The sequence below is a fragment of the Desmodus rotundus genome, chromosome 5, assembly GCF_022682495.2.
Source record: "Desmodus rotundus isolate HL8 chromosome 5, HLdesRot8A.1, whole genome shotgun sequence".
NCBI lineage: Eukaryota > Metazoa > Chordata > Mammalia > Chiroptera > Phyllostomidae > Desmodus > Desmodus rotundus.
The window spans coordinates 78,829,161-78,854,788 of NC_071391.1; the positions used below are offsets into that span (position 1 = coordinate 78,829,161).

The following is a 25,628-nucleotide window of genomic DNA, read 5'->3' on the forward strand; positions in this document are numbered from 1 at the left end:
CTGAAACCTTTCTATGTTCTAGGCATTTGATATACTGATGAATATACTAGACAAGGTTCATGGGAGATTCCAGTGAGAGTAGACTAGACAAATAGACAATAAGAAAACTGCCAGATGGTTCTACGTAGAACATTAAGTATGGAAATTCAAAGTAGGATATTTGGGGCATTTGTCCAAATGAAATGTTCCACTCTTCTCAGCTAGACTATTTTGATTCCTTTAAAATAAATTGTAGAGTAGAAATTTCACAACTTAAAACTTAAGCTAAGCGGAGTTATCTTCTACCCATTTATTCTTTGCAAAACAAAATGATAACAAATATAACAGTTTCAGCTTCATGGTTATAAAACTGTGTTTGCTTTCTTTCTTTGCCCCTTATTTATCTATCTATCTGTTATTTATTTATTTACTTACTTACTTACTTATATATTTGAGCACCTCATTACCTTTTTCTTTGGTGTGGGTTCAAAGAATTTTTGCCCACAACTGGGCATCTATCTAAGGTCAGTAGGTGTTTTGCATCTGTTTCCTTCTAAACCCTCCCTCCTTTTTCTTGGGGAACAAGTGATTGACAGTAATGTCTACCTGCCATGTTTTCATTGTGGATTTAATGGACCTGTATCTGTTTTGTTGCTGTTACAATAAAAAGCCTGACATTTTTTCCCACATTTTATAATAAAATTTTCAAAAGTTGAAACAGCAAAAGTTGAAAGAATTTTACAATAACACCCATATACTTAACACCTATATTCTACCTGGGATGGAACGAGGGTATGTTTTTAACATAGAGCCAGCAGGACTTACTGACTGATTACTGGATATGGAGGAAAAGGGAAATAGGAGGGGAGGATGAATCCAAGTTCAGGATTTATGTTTCTGTGTGATAGTTTCTGGGCCTTTGCTTGATAGCTCATCATCATTTACAGTCATCAGGCTTTTTGGCTTGTTTTTGTCAACTGTTAACATTTCAATGCTCTTGTACTGCAGCCCTCCTTTTCCTAATTTTTTTTGCAAAAGAGAAGGCCCTTCAGTATTTTATTAGAGGTTTTAGATGCCTCATGTCGTGATTCTTGGGTAGCTTCTGATCACAGTAAGTGTGCGTGTGCACTTACTGTGTGCTTAAAATTGTTCTAGATAATAATTCTATCATCTGGAGTGAAATATCATTCTGCCTTACCCCTGATTATTTGTATTTCTTGAGGAAAACATAATCAAAATATTATTTTCTTAGGTGAATTATTATTCTCTCATTCTTATTGCTCATTTTTATTAGTCTGTTATTTTACTTATTTTTATGAGTTCTTTTACTTTTCAGTAGTCATAAACTTTATTGAAGGGAATTGCTATTGATGAGTAACTCAGGTTTACTGAAAGAATATTAAAAATCCTTTGATAATTTTGGCTGTGATGTAATAGAATTTTATTGATGTAAAATTTCCTAATAAATGTAACATTTTCCTAATGATATACATATTATATTTTAATTTCTCATTGGAGATTGTTTAATATTTATCAATAATAGTTGATATACTTTATAGGTTTTTGAATTATATCTGTTTTTCAGTGTCAAAGTGAGATCAGCTGCTGTTACCTGTTTGAAAAACATTTTAGCCACGAAGACCGGTCATACTTTCTGGGAGATTTACAAGACGACAACTGACCCCATGCTGGTCTATCTACACCCTTTTAGAACATCAAGGAAAAAGGTCTGTGAAATAATAAATGTTTATTGACTATTCACTATTCTAGAACAGTTCTTTTGGCTGTGGGATAGGAATATCAAGTTCCTTAAATAGTGTTATACTAACATTTAACCTTTTTTAGAAATAATTCCAACTATACTTCCTGAATCTAAGGGATTTGTGTTTCTAACTATGATAGTGTCTATGAAAAGCTGAGAGACATAGGTAGCCTAGAGAAGTGATGATTGATTTGGGGAAGGGAGGAGTTCTTACTAAAGGCATTTTTTCTCATGAGTAAGAAACCCTGACTCTGATCCCATAAAAGCTGTTGCTCTGGAGTGTGGTTATTAGGTATTGAAATCAACAAGCAAGTATTTATTTCCATAGCAAGTTTAAGTATTATAACCCCCTTCCAGTGAAATATAAGATGACCTACAAATTTCTCCCTTTTTCCATGTTGGTATCATAACAAGATTCCACCAAAAGTACTCTCTAAAGGATATTTAATACCTCTTGCTTGTCCTTTACTATAAATATTCCTGTTTATTTTTTAAGTATATTTTATTGATTATGCTATAACAGTTGTCACAATTTTTTTCTCCCCTTTATCCCCTCTCCACCCTGCATCCCCCACCCTCCAGCATTTCCCCCCCCACTCACTTAGTTCATGTCCATGGATCGTACATACAAGTTCTTTGGCTTCTCTATTTCCTATACTATTCTTAACCTCCCCCTATTTTGTACCTACCATTTATGCTACTTATTCCCTGTACCTTTTCTCCCTTTCCCCTCCCTGTTGATGACCCTCCATGTGATCTCCTTATCTACAATTCTGTTCTCCTTCTGGTTTTGCTTAGGTTGTTTCTTAGCCAGTTGTTGATCATTGTAAATTTGTTGCCATTTTAATGTTCATAGTTTTGATCTTCTTTTTCTTATATAGTTCCCTTTAACATTTCATATAATAAGGGCTTGGTGATGATGAACTGCTTTAGCTTTACCTTGTCTGAGAAGCACTTTATCTGCCCTTCCATTCTAAATGATAGCTTTGCTGGATAGAGTAATCTTGGATGTAGGTCCTCACTTTTCATCACTTTGAATACTTCTTTTTTTAATCTCTGGCTTGGTGTCTTGGTTTTGCTGGCCTAATAATATTAGATGGAAAAGATTCCTCCTTCTTCTGTTTTCTGAAAGACTAGATTATTGATTTATTGCAAAAGAATATAACTCAGGAACAGCCAGATGGAAGAGATGCATAGGACAAGGCATGGGGAAGAGGCATGGAGTTTCTATACCATGTCCAGGCACCAGCACTCTCTAAACGTTCCTGTTTAATATTTTCTTTTCATAAAGTGCCTGAGAAATGTATGATTGGGTTTTCACCAATTTAATTTCAGGGTATATACCCATCACTGAAATAGTATTTTTTAATGTATCATAAATATAATTTTGGTCTTAGTAAAATTAGTGCTAATATAAACTATTAATAAAACTAGTCATGTAACCTGTAAAACAGTATAGTTGTAACATTTTAAAATCTTATTTCATCTTGAACTCAGTTCTGTTTACTAGATTTGGACTGGATCTGTACATAAGACAGATGAGGCAGAGAGTTTGTGATCTGTATAATTTACTGGTAGTGAGCTGAGAGTAGAGCTCATTCTCTGCTGTCTAGACCAGTGATTTTTTAACCAGACCAGTCTGCCTCTCATGTAAACATAAATGTATTTTAAAATTTAAAGGTAACCCTGGCCTCCAGATTTAAACTGTATATAGTTTTATTGGAAAATAGATTTGTTTATGTTTAGGTGTTTGCTTTCCATGGGAAAGGTAAAATGTATTTCTGATTACCTTATTTATATTTCTTATCACTTCATTTTCAGTTTTTGGAAGTTCCCAGACTTGATAGAGAAAGCCCTTTGGAGGGCTTGGATGACACAAGCCTGTGGATTCCTCAAAGTGAAAATCATGACGTTTGGATAAAGACACTGACTTGTGCTTTTTTGGATAGTGGAGGCACAAAAAGTGAAATTCTTCAATTACTAAAACCAATGTGTGAGGTAAAAATGACTACTTGGTCTTACCTAAACCCTTTCTGTCTTTGTTTTTTTTAACTTGGTTTTTCTCTTAATAGTTTTCTTTGCTTGTCCCATTCCATTTGGCTCCTGTGTACGTGTTTGCAGCCTATAACGTCTGCAAAAAGAGGGCATGAGGTTGTCTTCCTCATGCAACATCACTACACTCAGCTGTTGTGAATTCTTCCAGCAGGATATCTTTATGTAGCCACTACTTTATGCGGCAGGTTTCAGCTGTGAGGTCTTTACGTACTGGATAAGTTCTAAGGGGTACATAGAGCAAATAGTTAAAATTCTGGTGATTAAATATTTATGTTAAGCAGAGGTTTGTTCTTTTTGTTCATTTACTCCTTTTTATAAGGTCATTGTCATTTACTTTCCCTGATACGCTTTCTTGAATGAGACAAGGAAATGGTGTAGCAATTAGTATTGCTTTTTCATTTTTGAAAGTATACAACAGTTTATTTCAATAGAGAGTAAAGGTACGTACCAAATCAAACACAGTTATGTTACATGCTTTTATCAAATACGTCATCCTAAACAGCACTCTCATGGTGCTCTAAGACTTTAAAATCTTAATTTATACTACTTAATTTATACTACTGCTGAGATGATTCACCAGAAATGTGAAAACCACATACCTGAGAAGGTCAAGTGCCACCAATTACAGATAACTGATAGAGAAGTGAGGATGCTGGTAAGGTGCACTCACTGGAAGCAGTTACAACGCAGTCTTGGGTTCTCACAGAGAAAGTGTTGACAGTGAGTCAGTCGTTGCCCTGTCTGCAGCATTGCTCTGCACTCTACAAGGTCAGAGGAGTGAGGCCCTGCACACGCCCACAGCTCATTCTTCATGAGTGAGGATGCCTAGGATGTTTATAGAGTTCTGACTTTGGGCCAGAAGACAAAATGTTCCAAATATACATTCATGTCTACCTCAGTTCCTAGTCCTTTAAATTCTCTCATACCAAAACTGGCTTTTTGCCTTGTCTTTAGTTTAAAAAGGAAATTTGTAATCTACACCTTATCTTGTGTGGGGGGCATGTAAAGAATATATGAAGATGGTATTTTGGAAAAATAAGGTTGAGTACTCTTTTAATGTACCAGACATATTAAAGCATTTTTTTAAATACTTGGGAACATAGTACAAATAAGTACTCAAACTTTATACCCAGGAATTGGGGATTTAAAAAAAATATTTTAAAATGGCTGTTGTAACTCACCACTGAGTGTAGCAAATGTACAAAAATCAAATTTTCAAGTTTTTAAAAAAATTTTATTGTTGTTCAAGTACAGTTCTCTGCCTTTTCCCGCCACCCCAGCCTAACCCCCAGCCCTCCCCACCTCCCTCCTGTCTCCACCCCCCCATTATTGTCCATGAAGTTTGCAACCTTTTTCTTAAATATTGATCCCTGTTTTTTCATATATCAAATACGAGAACTTCTGTTATTATTAACACTTTGCAACTTTAAAATTTTATTTACGGCAGTGACATAATTTCATTCTAAGCAATATTCTGTTTCATTATATGAAAATGGTTTTGACTGTAAATGAGCAACTGACATTGTAGCTAACCACGTATGTTTTCTATAGATATTCTAGGTATGTTTGAGTTTTTTCTTAAAAAATCACTGTGGTTGGTCCCCATGTTTTTTGTGTGTTTTTAACAGTATGTTGTATTTGATGGCATATTCACCTATCAGTTTGTTAAAAGCTTATATAACAGTAACATAGAATAAAGTTTTAAATGTTGTGGGGTTTTTTACTTAAACTATTGATGTGTTTGTGTGTTCCAGGTAAAAGCTGACTTTTGTCAGACTGTACTTCCATACTTGATCCATGATATTTTATTAGAAGATACAAATGCATCATGGAGAAATTTGCTTTCTACACACGTTCAGGGATTTTTCACTAACTGTTTCAGATACTCCTCACAGACGAACAGATCCACAACCCCTACAAGTTTGGATTCAGGTATTCTGTTAAAATTCTCACATTTATACTGTTAACATCTCAGTTCTAGAAACAGATAGATTTGTTGGTATCTTATCAAGATACCTTATGGACTTAATTTCATAATCTCTGAACATCTATTTTTTCATCTATAGAATGGAGGTAAAAATTGTAGCACGTTATCAATGAGATAATGTATATGTAGCACCTAGGATAATACTTGATGGATAGTGTTCCCTCAGTAAATTTTGGTTATTAACAATGGAGCAACTCACCGAGCATTCAGTATGCGTCAAGCGCTGTGCTTCGCACAGGCAACACAGATGTGACCAAGGCACACCCTGCAGTCTAGCGAAGGAAAAGCAGACAAATGTGCAGCCAACTATTACAGGTATTGTGTTGGAGATATGATGGAATTTTCATATTAAAGCTCTGACTGACTCATTTTTTAAAAGAAGCTTTTTTGTTACAAAAACATTTATTGTGAAATGTATAGAAAAATTAATATAAGTTAACAAAATTACCCATAGCTTTATTATCTACAGTAATGACAGTTAACATTCGATATGTATTTTTCCAGTTTTCTTAAAAAATTGGATTATAGTTTACTTACTTTTAAAACCTATTTTTTTCATACTATATAAGTATTTCCTATGCTAAGAAGAGCTCACAGCAGGAGAAATTCCATCAGGAATTGGTTTCATGTTATGTATAGATGCATAGTTGAGCACACATCATAGGTCAGGTTTTCAAACTAAAATTTCAATAAGGAAAAAATTCATAGATCTTTGATGTTAACTTATTCTCTTTAGTGTATTAATGTATTTTATGTGCAAACATAAAACTAGGTACAAATTCACTTACTGTAGTTTAAGACCAATACAATGATAAGAAAAGTATTAATTTAATGTAATTGTTTTCCCAGACTTGACTAGTTACTTTGGCATACGTCATGATTACTCAGGTCTCTCAATTGTTTTTTGTTTTGTTTTGTTTTTTACTTTTACTAGTACAAATTTAATTTGACATGATGGTGATTGCATTTAGACTTCACTTTACTCTGCTTCATGTTTTATGTGTGTTCTTTTCTATTGGCTAACAGCAATTACAGTTCTACTATTTGAATAATTATAAACATAGATATGGATGTCCGTTCTGTGGTTCTACTGGATTATAAGTTGGCCGTGTAAATGGTCCAGAATATGCTTATATGAATTTTCTTTAGGGTGCGGTAATGAAAGTCCTAAAATAAAAATTCTCATAGAGACTTTGAGAAGTATCCAGAATATATCTCCTTTTGTTAATCTGGGAAATACAGGTATAAGTATTCACAGTTACCAGTAAGCACTTAAACATTAAATACTGTATAATGTAAAGCAGTATTAAACATAATTTTATTGTTTACCAAATTTAATAGAATCACTACCTGTGATAACTGGACAATTTATTATCATGAACATGGTCAAGACTTTTTTTTTCCACTTTTATGCTTTGTACATACACATCTATGCTACAAACATTCGAAGGCTAAGTCAGCCAATTTTATTATATTTCTGTAGAGGGCCAATATTTCATTACCTTAACTGAAAATTCGAACCTTATATGTAAAATTCTACTACAAAAAGGAAAGTAAGTACAGATTTCTATCAAATTAAATGGTTTATCTTTTTTGATATCTCACTGCCTTCACTCGATGTCCCATGTGTATTTCATACTCGGCTGTTAAAAGGGAAAGTTACTATCTTCATTCTCTCCCCCCAGCCTGCTTCTCTAATGTGTACTCTTCATCAATGGCATGCAGTTGCCCAAGCCAGGAATCTCTCTCCCACGTTTCATCTCATTTCCAAATCCTGCCAATTCTGTGTTATAAGTAACTTTAATCCATGTATTTCTGTGTCCGCATTGTCCTTAGTGCTTTACGTCTCTGTGATTCAACCATATTGAACTTCTTTCAGAAAGTTCTCCAAGTTCTTTCTTGTTCCAGCATCTCAGGTAGTATCACTGTTGCCTGGAACAGTGTCCTTTCCTCCTCTCCTGCTGGACCACTGCTCTCCTTCCAGATCTCACTTTTTCTGTGACAATTTTTTTGTTGAGATCACTTTCCTTTCTATACTCCTCTATTTTAAACTTTTCTTCTCATAGCATTTATCACCTTGTACTAAGAGTCTCTCAGGCTAGTTAGTAACTATTACGTGGTTAGAAGTAGTCTGTTCTATTTATAGTTGTATACTGTACCCAGAACATACAGTATCCTACATAAATATTTATTGAATCAATGAATTAGGCACCTTCAGAAACAAAATGTAAATTACAATTAATTTCTAGTTTTATTAAGCACAGTAGTTTCTTTTAAAAGTGTGCCATTAAATTCCATTTATCAATTCATATTTATTAAGAACCAATTTTGTGCTCGATACTGCCCACTGGACCCTTCCATAGTGTAGAGGGATGCAGGCACACACCCAAAAGGAAGGATGGGCTTAAGCAAGTGCCCTGGGACTGAGAGGAGGCATCTTTGTTTGTTTGTCAGAGCCAGAGCACTTCTCCCGATGCTGCTTGGGTAAAAAGTCACAAAGAACAATGCTGACTGTTGTGGACTACCTGAGGAGACAAAAGAGGTAATTAATAAATACAGCTTCTTGAGTTTGAGGATTTGGAAATGTAGCTTGTTACTGCTGGCTGAATTTTAACATGATTATTTGAAGTGATGTGGCTGCAAGCAAGATGCCATATTTAATGTGTGATGCTTATATCTCTCTGAAATAATTCATGTTTAGGGTAGTACTTTGGTTAAATCAGTATCAGGACCTCTAAATTCTAGTCCTAACAGTACCACTAACAACGTTATCTTTGCTAAATCACACACCCTTTGAAGCTTTAGTTTATTTTATCTACAAAGTTATGGGAAAGGAGTAATTTATGTTTCAGGTTAAGTTCAGTTGCATTACTTTTAACCTTTCTCTTCACTTTCAGCTCATAAAAGTAACTACAACTATTTAAAAGTGTCCTTTATGTACCTTTATTATAAGATGTGTTTCTTTTTTTATATAAGAAATAATGTAGTAGGCCTATAACTTAAGTAGGTAGCAATTGATGTCTCATGACAAATGTATTGTGGTTGTGGCAGTAATTGATAAAAAATGGGCGGAAGAGGTGAGGGAAAAGTGGAAAATTGCTTAACCTAAATGTATTATCACTTGAAAAATTAATTTCTTTATATCCTCCTCATACCATTCTACTCCATTCTTAGAAAAATAAGTGTTAGGTCTTTCAGTGTCTCTGTTTCTCATTGGAGAGTTACTAATTCACCTTATTGTTTCATAACAGATTCTGTTCTGAGAAAGCTTATAAGCAGCTTTAACTATAGCTGGAGGCATCTCTTTTCTTGGTGTCGGAAGGCAGGTTCACCTTTCAGTCATTTACATCAGATTCATCATTGTGGTAGAATGGTGTTAACATTGGTAAGCTTTGGAGAAGATAAAACTTTTTAATACTCAGGGTTTTTTTTTAATTTATTATTTTTTTAAAGTTTTTTTAAAAGATTTTTTAAATTTATTTTTAGAGAGAGGGGAAGGAAGGGAGTAAGAGAGGGAGAGAAACATCATTGTGTGGTTGCCTCTCATGCGCCCCCTACTGAGGACCTGGCCCACAACCCAAGCATGTGCCCTGACTGGGAATCAAACCAGGGACACTTTGCTTCGCTGTCTGGTGCTCAATCCCCTGAGCCACACCAGCCAGGGCTAAATTTATTTTTTATCGTGTTTTCCCCTATTACTGTTTAGTTCCTTTATATCCCTCTTCCCCTCACACAATCACCACACTGCTGTCCAAGTCCATGAGTCCTTTTTCGCTCGATCCCTTCACCCCCTGACTGCCCCCGACTCCCCTACCCCTGAGCTGTCAGCCTGCTCTCTATCTATGAGTCTGTCTCTCTTTTGCTTGTTAGTTGAGGATTAAGTGGTTAAGGTGCTGAAAATCATATAGTTTGTAGTAAGTAATCCTGCTACATTTTGGGGTTTTCTTGATACAGCTGGATTTGAACCTACCTGTATCCTACTCTAAAACCAGTGCTGTTAACCATTACTGTGTCACATCTCTATGACCCATTTTTGAAAAAGATAATAAATATCTATGATCTCTTTCACACCTGGCCAACTGTTACCACAGTGGGAAGTTTTTATTAAATAACCCAACCTAGACAAAAAAAAAACTAAGGAGAAAATGAACTGCAAATAGAAAGGACATGTAACTGTGTGTTACAGAAGAAACAGTATTTTCATTAAATTGGCCGTTTAGAAAGATTTGTGTACGTCTTACTGCTTACTCGATGCAGCCTGTTCTTAGCATATACCCATGGATCCCTTGGTGAAAGAGAAGTATGAACCTCAAGTTTATTCTGGGATGATAGCTTTCGCTTTCATCATATTTTCTAAGGGGTGTGTGATACAAAAAGAGTGACACGTAGGGCTCCTCAGCCATTAATCTTAGTTGTTTATAGTTACCATCAGCCCTCTGTATCCAGGGGTTCGGTATCTGCAGCTTCCACATCCGCATATCAACCAACTGTGGATCAAAAATACTCAGAAAAAGAAATTTTACCTTGTTGCTGACATGTAATATATAGTTAGATGTATGATGGTTGCATCTGTACTGAACATATATGAACTTTTTCTCTTGTCATTATTCCCTAACCAATACAGCATAACAACTATTTACATAGTATTTTCATTATATTAAGTATTTTAACTAATCTAGAGATGATTTAAAGTATCATCTTCAGGAGGATTTGCATAGTTTATATGCAAATACTACACCATGTTATGTTAGGTACTTCAGCATCTGTAAATTTTGTTAACTGCATGGGGTCCTGGAACCAGCCACTACAGATACCAAGGGATGATTGTGTACATTGGGAAGTGTGGGTTTTGGTTATTTGAATGTAATTTTCGTTTTTAACTAGAACTTGCTACCATTGTATTTTACATCAACATATTTTTAATATTGAAGTTAAAGAAATGGACATGACTTCATTTGGAAATTTTCTTTAGATCTTCTTCAGGAACAGTGTTTGATGATGCTTTCTGGCTGGAATTGAATTATCTGGAGGTTGCCAAGGTAGCTCAGTCTTGTGCTGCTCACTTTACAGCATTACTCTATGCAGAAATCTATGCAGATAGGAAAAACATGGATGATCAAGAGAAAAGGTAATAGAATTTACAAGTTTTGGCTTTTAAAACTGGTGTTGACATTGTTTCAATGAAGTTGTTACAGATTTTTGTTCTCACCTCCCCCATTTAATGATATTTTAGATAGCTTTCTAACTTTTAAAGAGAAATAATTCTTTCAAAAGAAATAAGTAGTTATGCTCTGGAATAAGTAGAGATATTTATTACTTAAGAATTGTAAAAATTACACAGATAAGGATCTGCTGGGAGACAGACCGTACTTCTTTTTCCCTGTATTCCTCATAGCAACCAGCCTTGGACACTTAATATTAAGTCAAAAATAAATATGTTTCAAATAGTTGAGTGAGTCCCTGATTTCAGTTTAATTAAATTTACCACTGTTCCCTCAGCTTAGTCAAGATCCATATTATTTATTAATTATGAGGTAATGTAATGATTTATTTCTGTGACTAAATAACTTTCATTACTGTATTTGTTACCCACCTGTATTTCTAATACTTTAATTTGCTTTTCCTCTAAGTTAGAACTCTCATAAAAATCTAATAAGTGTAGTCCTAGGTAATAGTGAAAAACAAAATACAGTAAAAAAACTTCAAGAGTAAAAAATACAGTTCATAACCCCCCTACTTTTCTCAAATTTTTATTCATTTCATATAAACCTAGTGTTTATTTTTATATTTCCACCAGAAAATCACTTATGTTACAAAATTGAAATAGCAAATATATATTATATTAAAACATTTCTCTTGCTTGCTACTTAGAATTTCTACTTTGGGTTGTAATTAAGCTAGAAGCAGTGTGGTTTTTAGACTGTGGAAAACTAGCAACCAGGAAATAGATCCTAATCATAACGTAATTAATTTAGAAGACTGGGAGTGATTTCTTCACTCTTTGGTTAAGTATTTAATTTCTACTTTCCAAATGAAAACAGGTTAAAACTTACAGTATGTAGATTCTGTGTATAATATGTAATTGATATGTTCATAATCACTGCAGACTTCCTGTGGAGACAAGTATGTTGTCTTTAAGTATTATTGAATAAGAAATTGATTATTGCTTATTCTCAGAGTCTTAAAATTTTGAGTCAGGGCCTGTATACTTGGTAGTAGTAATTATAATCCAAATGTGCTTCAGTATCATAGTTCCATGGAATGGTATTTCTTACTAAACTGGAGTCTGTAACTGAGCTCTTCCATGGGTATAAAAGTACCTTTAATTTGATGGTAGGTGATAATATAGAATGTGGCAAATTTTTACAAAATTGTGCAACAAACAGGAGTGCCTACATTTTATTTTGGTTAACATTTGGAAAAAGTGCTTGACAGATAAATAGTACTTGCTGTTTTCTTTAATACTCTGGTTTTGATTTTTTTTCCCAGGTGCCTGATGGGTAAGGGAGGGCAAGCAGAGATATGAGGTGTATAGAGTGGGGGGAAGGCCAGTATTGTTCAGTAACTCAAGTGAACTGACACTTTGTAAATTTAAGGTGATCAGGAAAAGAATAACTGTAAGCAAAACACAAATGAACAGTTTACAGACACTGTCATGTGCAAGACAATGAATTGCTCTCGACTTTTTATTAAAATTATTTAATAGCAATGTGTCCCCACACTAGGTATTCAAAAATACATATCCAGTTTTATTTACTTATAACTTGCCCCTGAGAAAGTATGAGATTTCAAAGGTTAGTACCCATAATTTTTTTTAGAAAAAAGTCAAAACTTCTTCAAACAGGATTTAGACAAAAAGTGTCATTAGTTCCCAACCTCAGTCATTTTAGTGTTCGTGACAGAAGTCCTGCCAGTTCCATTTTGTCTGAATGAATTACAGCCTTAGACTTAGAGTCACAGTTTGTAATACTGTCTTTCCTACTTTCCTAATTTCTGCTATAAAAACTTCTTTCTGTATGCCTTGCCAGTCAGGAAATCTACGTGATACCTGCGTACAAGGGTTGCGAAGCAAGGGAGAATGTTGTCAGTACCGTCATGTCAGTCAGTGGTCTCTGTCCTACCTCTCCGTGCTCCTTCCAAGGGGTCGAAGTTATCTTCTCTTTTGTGGTTATCATTCGTTTAGGTGATACCATTATGTGAGTTTGAACCCCCAAGTATATGGTAGTTTTCCTTATTTTTGAGCTTTATAAGAAATTATATTGTTATCTACAACTTGTTTTTCATTAAATATTTTTGTAAGATTTTATTTATGTTGTATGCTGCCGTAGTTCATTAATTTGTTATTGCCACATAGTGTACCAGTGGCAGAATATGCCACAATTAATTTGCCCCTTCCCCTGTTAATGATATATGCCTAAGTGTAGAATTACTAGGTGGCAGGGTATGTAAATTTTGAACCTCATAGGATGATGCAAAATTTTTTTTTCAACTGGTTATTACCAATTTGCATATTTCTCAGGAGTGTGGTTTGGTAGGAAATGGATCAGTAGGAGGCCTTACATTGGAAGAAGGGAGGGAGCCAAAGTACAACTATTTCTAGTTTGAGTGAAAAAGGTAAAGAAGAAACTAGAATAAGTTTATAGATAAATAATAGAGGCTCTGTCACATATTTCATAGGCACTGTGTAAGTGGTGTGATTTTAGAAATGAAATTACATGAAATTCTATCATATATAAATAACATGGTTTAAAACTAATGCCTTGGAGCAGACAAACCTGAGTTCTCATCCTTACTACCACTTATTAATTTCATAATGTTGGATGTAGGTTTCTCAGCACTTAATTATCAGACATTTTAATTTTTGCCAATTTATCAGGTGTTAAGTAGTGTTTCAGTGTGATATAGACAGGCTTGTTTATATAAATGACCATATTTTGGCATATAGTTTTTCCATATATGACATTGTCATTAAAATGTAATCCTCATTGAAACATTAATATTCACAAATGTGTTTTTCATTCTAGGCCTAAATGCTATTATGTTTTAAAGTACAAATGGTTCACCATGTTTTATTTCTTACCTTTGTTATTTTTTCCATCAAAGTTTATAATATATGTATTCACAAACATCAAAATAGTATATTCTTATTAAAAGAAGTGTTTTGTGACCAACAGAAATCCTACATTTGAAGAAGAAAGCCAAAGTACAACTATTTCAAGCTTGAGTGAAAAAAGTAAGGAAGAAACTGGAATAAGTTTACAGGTAAATGTTATAGGCCCTATTATTTGTGATAATATTTATTTTATATTTTGGATTATTTTGTTACAGAACCTGTATTGATGTCATTTAATTTTCAAAAATTTTCAAACTGAACTTACTCTTTGGACTCAGTGTCACATGCATAAATTCATGGTTTACAGTTTAGGCCTTGGAGTAGACAAACTTGAGTTCTAATCCTGACTCTACCACTAAATTGTATAATCTTGCACCAGTTACTTAATCTTTTTAACCTGGAGGTTTTTTAATCAGGAAGATTGATGTAAAACTACCTTTATCATACAGTAATTTGTACCATACATTTTCAGCCATAGAACCCTGTTTATTTTCCATATAACACTTAACATTTATAATTACAAACTTATTTGTTTACTTACATGTCACATCTCAGGGAATACTGCTTTTTCTATAAATTAGTTAATATCTACTCTTAAATTGGCCTTTTCTTACTGAATTTCTTGGATGAACTCATTCCTCTGAAATGACAGTTGCAAATTTACATTACATTCTCTTTGTGTTTGCTTTCAGCTTACCTCCTGCTTCCGGAGAAAAGAGGCAACATAGATAGGAAATCCCGCCACAACCTCTATGAGACATAGAAATCTCCCTGCCTCTGCTCCCATTGCACCCTTTCCTCTTGTTAAAAAGAGAAATAGTTTCTCCCTCTTTCCAAGACTAATCCTTCTTTCTGTGCTTTGTTTTTCATCAACTCTTTCTCAGAAAATTATTTTTTATTGTGTTGTACCCTCTCTCAACACATTAAAACTTTTTAAACTTTTTAAATTAAAAGCATTTTCCTTCAACATAACAGAAAATTATCTTTCTCGTCCCTATGTTCTCTCTTTTTTTTAGGCGTCACCCTTTTATTCTCATTTCCCTTCACAGCAAAACTCTGTGAAAGAGTTATCTGTATTTGGTGTCTCCATTTCCTCTCCTTCCCCTCTCTCTACTGATGTAGCACTTGCTAATGTCACCTGTCAATTTCGTATTACTAAGTCTGGTGGACACCTTTCATCAACACTTTTTTAATGTTTCATTAACACTTAACACCATCAACCATGCCTTGGTTACAATATGTTTTGTCTACATTTTTTTTATTCTATTTTCCCTATTTTTCTTCTTTCTATTTTGCTTCTTTATAGTCTTACTCTCTTTTGAAGATTTTTTGGAATATTTTCTGTGTACCAGGTACTGAGGCACTTAAGACTAGCTAGTCTTAAGTACTGAATGTTCCAACACTGAGGGCTTAAGTTCATGTTTATGAATAGAAACAGTTTTTTTTAAATTACAGAATGATAACAATATTATTGAATTTCACGTAGAAAATACTCTCTGGAGCATGCACCATTTAGGCAGTGAAATTGCCCAATCAATTTCTATGCACTACAGTTCCCAACATTTTCAATTTTTATATTTATTTTACCAAGATGACTGAAACTGAATTAATTTTTATCTGTGTAACTTTTACAGCAAAGAATTGAGTTATCAAACCATTTCTTTACTTATATCACATTTTACCAGTTACAATATAATGCACTTTGTTTAGTATTCTTTCCAAGAAAATCTCATGACCTTTACTGTTATCAAATTCCATTTCAAGAGTCAGACTAAGCTGCAGAATGTCATTTTTCCATCTACAGGTTTACCTGGTTTATTTGTTTGTTTTTTTAATATATTTTATTGATTATGCTATTGCAGTTGTCCCAACCTTTCCCCCATTTGTCCCCCTCTGCCTGGCACACCCATTCCCTCCAGCAATCCCCCCTGAAGTTCATGTTCATGGGTCATTCACATAAGTTCTTTGGCTTCCCCATTTCCTATACTGTTCTTCACAGCCCCTTGTCTATTTTGTCCTGGCCAATTTTCCTCCTTTTTAAAAAAATATTTTATTGATTATGCTATTACAGTTGTACCGTTTTTTGTCCTCTTTATCCCCCTCTACCCTGCAACCCCCTCCCACCAGTATTGACACCTCCCCCCGTCCTTACTTCATGTCCGTGGCTCATACATACACGTTCTTGGCTTCTCCATCTCCTATACTATTCTTTTTTTTTTTATATATATATTTTATTGATTATGCTGTTACAGTTGTCCCATTTCACATCCTTTGCTCCACTCCACCCTGCCCACCCCCTTCCTCCCACATTCCCCCCCTATAGTTCATGTCCATGGGTCTACATATAAGTTCTTTGGCTTCTACATTTCCTATACTATTCTTAACCTCCCCCTGTCTATTTTCTACCTACCATTTATGCTACTTATTCTCTGTACCTTTCCCTCCACTCTCCCCTTCCCACTCCCCTGTTGATACCCCTCCATGTGATCTCCATTTCTGTGGTTCTGTTCCTGTTCTAGTTGTTTGCTTAGTTTGCTTTTGTTTTGTTTTAGGTGTGGTTGTTAATAACTGAGTTTGCTATCATTTTTACTGTTCCTATTTTTTATCTTCTTTTTCTTAGATAAGTCCCTTTAACATTTCATATAATAAGGGCTTGGTGATGATGAAGTCCTTTATCTTGACTTTATCTGAGAAGCACTTTATCTGCCCTTCCATTCTAAATGATAGCCTTGCTGGATAGAGTAATTTTGGATGTAGGTCCTTGCCTTTCATGACTTGGAATACTTCTTTCCAGTCCCTTCTTGCCTGCAAAGTCTCTTTTGAGAAATCAGCTGACAGGCATATGGGAACTCCTTTATAGGTAACTGTGTCCTTTTCTCTTGCTGCTTCTAAGATTCTCTCTCTTTACCTTTAATCTTGGGTAATGTAATTATGATGTGCCTTGGTGTGTGCCTCCTTGTGTCCAGCTTCTTTGGGACTCTCTGAGCTCCCTGGACTTCCTGGAAGTCTATTTCCTTTGCCAGATTGTGGAAGTTCTCCTTCTTTGTTCAAATAAGTTTTCAATTTTTTGTTCTTCCTCTTCTCCTTCTGGTGCCCCTATAATTCGGATGTTGGAATGTTTCAAGATGTCCTGGAGGTTCCTAAGCCTCTCTTCATTTTTTGGAATTCTTGTTTCTTCATTCTTTTCTGGTTGGATGTTTCTTTCTTCCTACTGGTCCACACCATTGATTTGAGTCCCAGTTTCCTTCCCATCACAATTGATTCCCTATACATTTTCCTTTGTTTCTCTTAGCATAGCCTTCATTTTTTCATCTAATTTGTGACCAAACTCAACCAATTCTGTGAGCATCTGGTTTCCAGTGTTTTGAACTGTGCATCTGATAGGTTGGCTATCTCTTCTTTGCTTAGTGGTATTTTTTCTGGAGCTTTGATCTGTTCTTTCATTTGGGCCATTTTTTTGGTCTTGGAGTGCCTGTTATGTAAAGGGGCGGAGCTTTAGGTGTTCACCAGGGTGGGGTAACACTGGTCACTGGGCTGTGACGCTGTGTTGGGGGGAGGGGCCGAGAGGAAGCAATGGCGCTTGCTGCACTCTCTGCCAGTTTTCAGTCACTCCCTCTGTCACCCACAATCAAATTGGGCACTTCTGGTGCTGCTTCCTGAGTGGGTGGGTTTGTGTACGTTCTAGGGCCCTGTGGATCTCTCCAAGGAACTCTCCTGTGAGGCTGGGAGTTTCTCCTGCTGCCGCCTCAACCCCCACAGGTGTTTTCAATCAGTGGTGTGAGGCTTAATTTCCCCGCACTGGAGCCCTGGGTTGTGTGGTCTGTTGCTGGGTCCACCAGCTGCTGCCTAGCTGCGAGTCTTCTCTACCCGGCTGCTGTCTCTGCCCCTCCTACTGGTCTAGATGAATCTTTCTTCTTTATCTCCTTGGTTGTAAGACTTCCATACGGTTCGATTTTCTGTCAGTTCTGGTTGTTTTTTATTTTTAAGTTGTTGTCGTCCTTCTTTTGGTTGTGCGAGGAGGCACAGTTTGTCTACCTACATCTCCATCTTGTCCAAATCATTGATTTGAGTCCCAGTTTCTTTCCCTTCACTGTTGGTTCCCTCTATATTTTTATTTTACTTTGCATAGCCTTCACTTCTTCCTCTATTTTGCGATCATACTCAACCATTTCTGTGAGCATCCTGATTACCAGTGTTTTAAACTCTTCATCTCTGCATTATTTAGTTCTTTTTTTGGAGTTTTCATCTGTTCTTTCATTTGGACCATATTTCTTTGTCTCTGCACACCTGTTACATTGTAAGGGGTGTAGCTTTAGGTATTGCCAGGAGGTGCAACCCACTTTGCTATGTTGTGATGTTATATGTCGGGGAGGGGTCAGAGAGGGAAGAGAGCCTCTTGTGGGGCTCTTGACCTGCTTTCAGTTACTTTCCCTGCTACCCACAAACAAATTGGGCCCTTCTGGTGCTGATTCCTGGGTGGGTGGGAAGGATTTTATATCTTCTAGGACCTTGTGGGTCTCTCCAACGAATTCTCCTGTGAGGCTGGGAGTTTCTCCTGCTGCTGCAACCCCCTTAGGTTTTACAGCCAGAGGTTCTGAGGCTTTAGTTTCCCCACACTGGAACCCTGGGTGGCACCGTCTGTCTTGCTCCCCAGTTAACTCCTTGGTATTTGGACCTCCACACGTTCAATTTTCTGGCAGTACTGGTTGGTTTTTTGTTTTTAAATTTGTTGTCCTTCCTTTGGTTGTGTGAGGAAGCAAAGTGTATCTACCTATGCCTCCATTTTGGTTGGAAGTCCTTAGCTTTTGTTTTCTTAATGATTTTTGCATGTATTAAAAGCCTGGTTGATTGGGATTTATGTCTTTTCTAATCCATGAAATTCTGTGCAACTCTTCTCAGGTGTTACATTGTCATTCTGTTGTCTGGGATCTTTGGGAGTTGCTAATTCAAATCTTTAATATTTCTTTCAATATCATATTTTACTCTATAACATAGCATTTAGAATTGGGATTTATATGTTGGTAAATTTCCAATTTACTAAATTGTTAAAGTGATGGGTTTTTCCTCCAATTTTTGTTGTTTCTGTATTTTTAGGATCTGCTCTTAGAAATTTACAGAAGTATAGGAGAGCCAGATAGCCTGTATGGCTGTGGTGGAGGGAAAATTCTACAACCCCTGACAAGGTAAATTGCATTTTCTAGGTAATATTATTTTAATACTGTTTGTAAAGGAGTTACATGCACATGGAATTAAACTGTATTTCAAAATCTTAAATTGTAGACTGCGAACATATGAACATGAAGCAATGTGGGAGAAAGCCCTAGTAACATATGACCTTGAGTCAGCGATCTCTTCGTCAACTCGCCAGGCAGGAATAATTCAGGTATCTTTTTTTCCCCCTGCTTGAGGGTCCACTACAAGTGTAGTACGGAGATTATTTCGTTTTGTTAGTGGAATATTTACATAGTCAGATAAATTCTAAGTATTCACTATGATACTGAAAATCACCTGTTTTTTTCAGGCATTGGGCTAAATAGGCAGAGGAATGCACAGGTAAATTAGGGCACTAACCTAAAAGATAGTGTAGATTTCATTTGTTGATTAGAAAAGCGCTAGCTAACAGTAGGAGACATTTCTTGACTGTGTACAATGTGCCAGGTAGTGAGTAAGTCCTTCACCTGGATAATCTCATGTAAACTGTTTCTTACAGTTTGCATCAGAGTTGGGCCCAGAAGACATCATTTCTGTTACTGGCTAATGTATTTTAACCATTGTTCCATCAAATGTTAGAGTCCTTTGAGCTCTCTCTCAATGTTTTAGGGGAACATAGCTATCAATATTTCGGAAATTTTACTGATATATTCTGTACTACCAAAATTTTTTAAAAGTTCCTTTTCATGTTTGATTTTTATTTTTTGTTTCTCTACTGTTATCTTAGATTACTTTTTTTATTTTTATTTTATTTATTTTTTTGATTACGTACTTTTTTTTTAACTCCTACTCAGGCCTTGCAGAATCTGGGACTCTGCCATATTCTTTCTGTCTATTTAAAAGGATTAGATCATGAAAATAAAGAATGGTGTGCTGAACTACAGGAACTTCATTACCAGGCAGCATGGAGGAATATGCAGTGGGACCATTGCATGTCTGTTAAGTAAGAAGAACTATGACATTTTTAATCATCATTTCTCTGATTATAAACAATATACTTTTAAAATGTTGCTCTGTGAATGTAACAGGATATTTGTTTTTATGTTTTTGAGATATTGCAAGCTATAGATATGCCAAAATGCTTAAATAAGATAGCAATAAGTAGTTAATGTACTGAGACTTGAATTCACTCTCTTACATTAGGGAAATTCTATACCCAACCCCAAGTGTAATTGAAAAGAGAAATGCAAAACGTATTTTCTCATTGGAATCTTCTCACTTATATTTATCAATTTAAAGAAAATTGTGGGCATTTCCCTTCCCACTCCCTGTTGCAAACATTTTAGTTAGCACTTTTATTGGCTTAATGGTACAAAAAAGACTTTAACTTTATTCATGAAATACTCCTTTTTATCAAATAATGCTGCTAAATTTACTAACACAGGAAGATAACATTTATAACCTATATGTGAGATCACCATGTTTTATGAATGAAAAGGCAAACTTAATTAACTAAAGACTTTGTATTTTTGTTAAAAAGTCTTTTGAAGACGTGAACACCAAAAGAATTATATTAACTGTATGTTTAACTGCTTTCGTAGTTAAAATTTTTTTGTTCAGGTGTCTTTCAAATTTCAGACAGTTAGATTGCTATACACTTAGTGATATAATTTTCATGTTTTTTAAATATTTTAGTCTGTGAGCTTGTTCCTGCCTGCCTCTGTATATAAATCACCATATAGTATTCTTTCCTTTGCCTACTCTATTTCAGCCACATCAGCCTTCTCTATTATTTCATCAGGCCAACCTTTTTCTACCAAAATGCCTAACATGTCTTTTTTATCTCCCATTACTGTGTGTGGCTTCTTGTCATTCAGATTCTAATTTAATAATGTCACATCTCAGAGAGACCTTTCCTGACTACCCATTCTAAAGTAGTCATTGTATTTTGTTACTCTGTTTTAAATCTCTTCATGTTCAATGTCACTACCTGATATTTTTCTTACCTGTTGTCTATTTTCTCCAGACCAGAACATAAGCTCCATGAGAATGGGGACTTGATCTGACTTGTCTGCATCTCCAAGCAGGTGTCTAATTAGTCCCTGGTGCATAGGAGATGTTTATTGAATAAATAAGTGAGAACATAGCATAATTAGAGCCAGGCACAATGTCAGAATTGTGTGCGTGTGTGTGAAGATTTAAATGACCTATAATTCTTTGTATTTCTTACCGAAATTTCTAAAAATGCATTTTTTAAAATGGAGGAATCTTAATTATAGTTTGAAAATGTTTCTTGGTGAAGTTACTTATACATGCATATTTTAAGATTTTTTGTTTTATTTTTAAAATTATCACAGCAAAGGAATTGCTGAAGGAACCAGTTACCACGAATCATTGTACAATGCTTTGCAGTCTCTAAGAGACAGGGAATTCGCCACATTTTATGAAAGTGTCAAATATGCCAGGTACTGTTAAAAAAAGACATTGTATTTTAACATTTACTGTCATGACTACTTCTCTGAAAATTTGACATATGATTTCAGTGTATGGATTTGCACTGGTGAAGTAGGATAGGGACTTGGTGGCTGTTGTCTAGGTGTTTCCTTGTCATTCCCGTCCTCCTCTCAAAACAATAACCTGTGTAACAAAAATTCATACGAATTAGTGTTGAAACTCAATGCAAAGGAGGGGTGCAGTATCCAGTGTTTAACATTTTCATAGCTTTTGCTTATCTGAGAGATGAGTGCTCAGATGAGTTTTATCTTCTGCAATAGGTTTTTATAAGAATTGTGGATGTGTGTATCTTAGTTATTTTCTGTCTTGAAAAAGTATTCTTGTTTTTAAATGTTATGTGTTAGAGAATTCAATAATGCACATATGTCAAATATGTATATATACATATTACAGTGTTTTTAGTTTTTGTTTTAGATGTTGGAGCATACTCATATACTATGTAGTTACATTATTTTTTATGTAATACATTTATCTTTGTTCATGTGGTTTAAATACATTCTTTCCTTTAAAAAACCACTTTCTTTAGTACTCCAGGTCAGTTATTTATGTTGAACTCTCAGGAAAGTTTTGTTGATTGCCACTCTGTTTTCTTTCTGGACCAGTACACTGAAAATATCAATCTTGTGTTCTTTAGTAATTGTATGGAATTTATCTCTTTCAGTATTAGTGTATTTAATATAAAGTGCTGACTGATGGTCATTACTCATAGGCTTGTTATGGTACACAAATGAGGCATTGTACCAGAAAGCTCTTATGTATGTTTAGCAGTAGCTAGTTACCTATTAAATCCTATATTTTGTTACAGAAGTGATGTTATTACCACTTAAGTGCTTATTGTGTTGTTGCATCTTAGGCTCTTTCATGTGTATTCTCTAATCTTCATAGTAATTCTGGAAGGGAAGAGCTTAGATTCACAGGAAACAGTAACATGCCCAAGGGTATGCAGCCGTAAGGGGCAGAACTGGCACTCGGATCCGGGTCTGTCAGATTTCAGACTTCGGTTTCACTGCATTGAACTGGGGATGCGAATATTAGTATTGTTAGATCAGAATCAGAGCCTGTGATCAGAGCTCTTTGAGGACAGATTTGAACTTTGGCTTTCCTGAAAACCTCTTCTTAGTTTTCCAGTTGTCTTATTTCTTTTGTCACTAGAGTAAAAGAAGTGGAAGAGCTGTGTAAGGGCAGCCTCGAGTCTGTGTATTCACTCTACCCCACACTGAGCAGATTGCAGGCCATTGGAGAGCTCGAAAACATCGGGGAGCTTTTCTCAAGGTATGTAATTCATATGGCTTTCTCATCCTCAATTGTCGTTTTTCTGTTGCCAGCAGTAACTTTGAAAAATCAAAATAGAGACCAACAGTAGGTTTGTTCTATCAAGATGTAAAAGTTGATTAGTCTAATGAACTGCGGTCTTATTAAACATTTTCAAAAAGAATGAATGTAAAAATTTAAGCTTTAAAATTTAGTTTCAGGTGTTTTCCTTTTCCTTTTTTTTTAATCCCTTACAGAGGATGTGCTTATTGATTTTTTAGAGCGGGGAAGAGAGGGAGAGACAGAGAAATACCGAACAGTTGCCTCTTGTGCACGCCCTAATGGGAACTGGGCCTGCAGTCCAGGCATGTGCCGTGACTGGGGATTGAAACTGCAGCCTGTTTAGAGGATGATGATTTAGCCAACTGAGCCATGCCAGCAAGAGCTGTGTTTTCCTCTTTACAGCATTTTCTTTTTTCTACCCCAGATAAAAGTGTTTCCTCATGTTTTTTGCCATAGCGTACAATACTCCATTCTAGCACTGCATTGGCATTAGTGCCATTACTGAATGGTCGTACTAAACATTCAGTTGTCTTGATTCAGTGACTGTCAATGAATTTGGAGAGTTGTGTCAGGGAGATTGGTTCTTGTATTGGTAAGAAGGAAGAGGTCCGGAATATTGGAAAATGAGCTAAAGCAGCTCTTCGGGATGCTACAGATCTCAGGTTGGATTCTGTGACCCTGAGAAAGTCACTTATTTGAGGGCCTTACTTTCCTCATTTCTAAAATGAGAGGCTTACATTTGATGGCCTCTAGGGGCCCTTATAGCTTTGTCATTTTCAGTCACTCTTATTATAAGAGGAAGGAAAGAGGGTATAATTTTATGCTAAACTAACGCTTTCTTTGAATATGCTTTGTGAGTAGAAAGAAGAAGGAAATTTTAGAGGCAGGAAATAATACGGTTTTTCAAAATCGCATTATCTAGAGAGTGAAGGAACAAAACCACTTTCTGCTTTCATAAATAAGTATATTGGTAGTTCTTATTGACAATATTCTAGGAAGTTTTCCTCTGTATGAAAACTGTCTTATACTAAACACAGGATAGGATACCTTAAGAAACCCCTGAAGAGTAATACTGGCTCTTTCTCTAATAGGGAATTACAAGGAACTGAGGGAGAGGGAAAGTTGGATGAGCTGATTCAGAGGGTCCATGACGCAAAACTATCTTTATACTTACGATAAGATGTTATTTCCTTTTTTTGCTCTCATTCTCTCATGTGGTGCAGTGAAGTTTTTGAGGTGTCAGAAAAACATATCCACAATTACCTGCGAAGACTGTTAACATACTCCTCCCTTTCTCAGCTACATGCCTGTATGAGGGTAGATTTTCTTCATATGCTTCAACCAAAACATCATATCACAGCAAACCAAATGGAGAAGCAGAGAAGAGAATTCAGTTATCTCTGTTAACCCAGACATCAAAGAGATTTGCAGAATACAATTCAATACCATTTCTCACTAAATTTTGTTTTGAGAATTGTGGTTATTTTTAATGTTATTTAGGATATATGGTAGATTTATTGTTATTTAAATAAATAATGTATATTTGATATTTTATCAATTTTAGTTTCTAATACAGTAAATATCAATAGATATAATTCAATAAAGAGAAGCTCTTTAGTGTCTTCAGTAATTTGTAAGAGTGTAAAAGGGTTCCTGAGATTAAAAAGTTTGCTACTTCCTGCTCCAGGATCATCTTGGGAGGAATTAGTTTTGGTTCCTATCCTATGAATTGGTGTCACTGTGTGTGCTTTCATTTACTAGTCAGCGCCTTGTCATCTTCTTTATCTCCCTGCTTCATCTTAATTTCTCAAAATACAGTAGTCCCAAAGGTTTAGACAGTATCGCCTAAACATCTGGGAAGGGTACTGCTCATGTAAACTAATTGTACAACATGCATTTTCTCTTCCTTTAATAAATAGTGTTGATGTATGAAACCTTTGCCATCATTTCCATCCCTGGATTGTGATTTATTAACAGCTGCAGTAACATATAGACTCATCCCCTCTGCCGGCCGGGTACTGTGGTGATTAGTGGGTTGATTTCAATCCCTTGCTGACATGTCCTCTTTTACCACAAGGAGCAGTGAAGCAGGACAAGAGGTCTAGGCGTCTGGTATGACGGACCCAATGAGTGTGTTCTCATTTCAGAAGACAGTGTATTTAGAAATGCTGCTTTTTGTGAAGTCTGAGTATTTTTAAGAAATCTTTTTAAATGTTCATTGTCTGTGGCCTGTCTTCTGACCTTCCAAGTTCAGACAGTTTTGTAGTTTTCTAAATCTGATCTTTATTTTGGATTATTTAGAAATTCCAGTTTTGTTACCATAAAAACACCTTCATGTTCTATCTTAAATTTAGAATCTGCATAACGACAATTTGTTTCCATTTTTCTTGTTTACCTGAATCCTGTGATTTTGCTTTCAGATCAGTTGTGGATAAGCAGCCCTCTGCAGTGTACAGAAAGTGGCAGAAACACTCCCAGCTGCTCAGAGACAGTGACTTCAGTTTCCAGGAGCCTGTCATGGCCCTGCGCACAGTCATTCTGGAGCTCCTGATGGAAAAGGAAGTGGAGGACTCCCGAAAAGGCTGTTTTCGGGACATCCTCACCAAGCACCTTGTAGAACTCTCCATACTAGCCCGAACTTTCAAGAACACCCAGGTAGTAGGACAAGAGCCTATGTCATCTCACCTCTTGACCTTCCTTCTATTACCGAGGAGATAGAAAGAATGAGTAAAAAGGCAATGTCACTGAGAGAC

At 35.6% G+C, this 25,628-nt stretch overlaps 1 protein-coding gene across 1 annotated transcript in view; it reads left to right on the forward strand.

Moving 5' to 3' along the window:
• The window catches only part of ATM (ATM serine/threonine kinase), a 169,345-nt gene that overhangs the window by 100,791 nt on the left and 42,926 nt on the right, over positions 1 to 25,628 (forward strand). The window contains exons 36-47 of the mRNA XM_024570803.4: positions 1,565 to 1,706; positions 3,563 to 3,739; positions 5,551 to 5,728; positions 8,238 to 8,325; positions 10,756 to 10,911; positions 13,958 to 14,045; positions 18,991 to 19,079; positions 19,177 to 19,279; positions 19,902 to 20,050; positions 21,405 to 21,512; positions 22,714 to 22,833; positions 25,296 to 25,530. Of these exons, the coding sequence (XP_024426571.2) occupies positions 1,565 to 1,706; positions 3,563 to 3,739; positions 5,551 to 5,728; positions 8,238 to 8,325; positions 10,756 to 10,911; positions 13,958 to 14,045; positions 18,991 to 19,079; positions 19,177 to 19,279; positions 19,902 to 20,050; positions 21,405 to 21,512; positions 22,714 to 22,833; positions 25,296 to 25,530 (1,633 nt within the window). The remainder of the gene's footprint in view (positions 1 to 1,564; positions 1,707 to 3,562; positions 3,740 to 5,550; positions 5,729 to 8,237; positions 8,326 to 10,755; positions 10,912 to 13,957; positions 14,046 to 18,990; positions 19,080 to 19,176; positions 19,280 to 19,901; positions 20,051 to 21,404; positions 21,513 to 22,713; positions 22,834 to 25,295; positions 25,531 to 25,628) is intronic.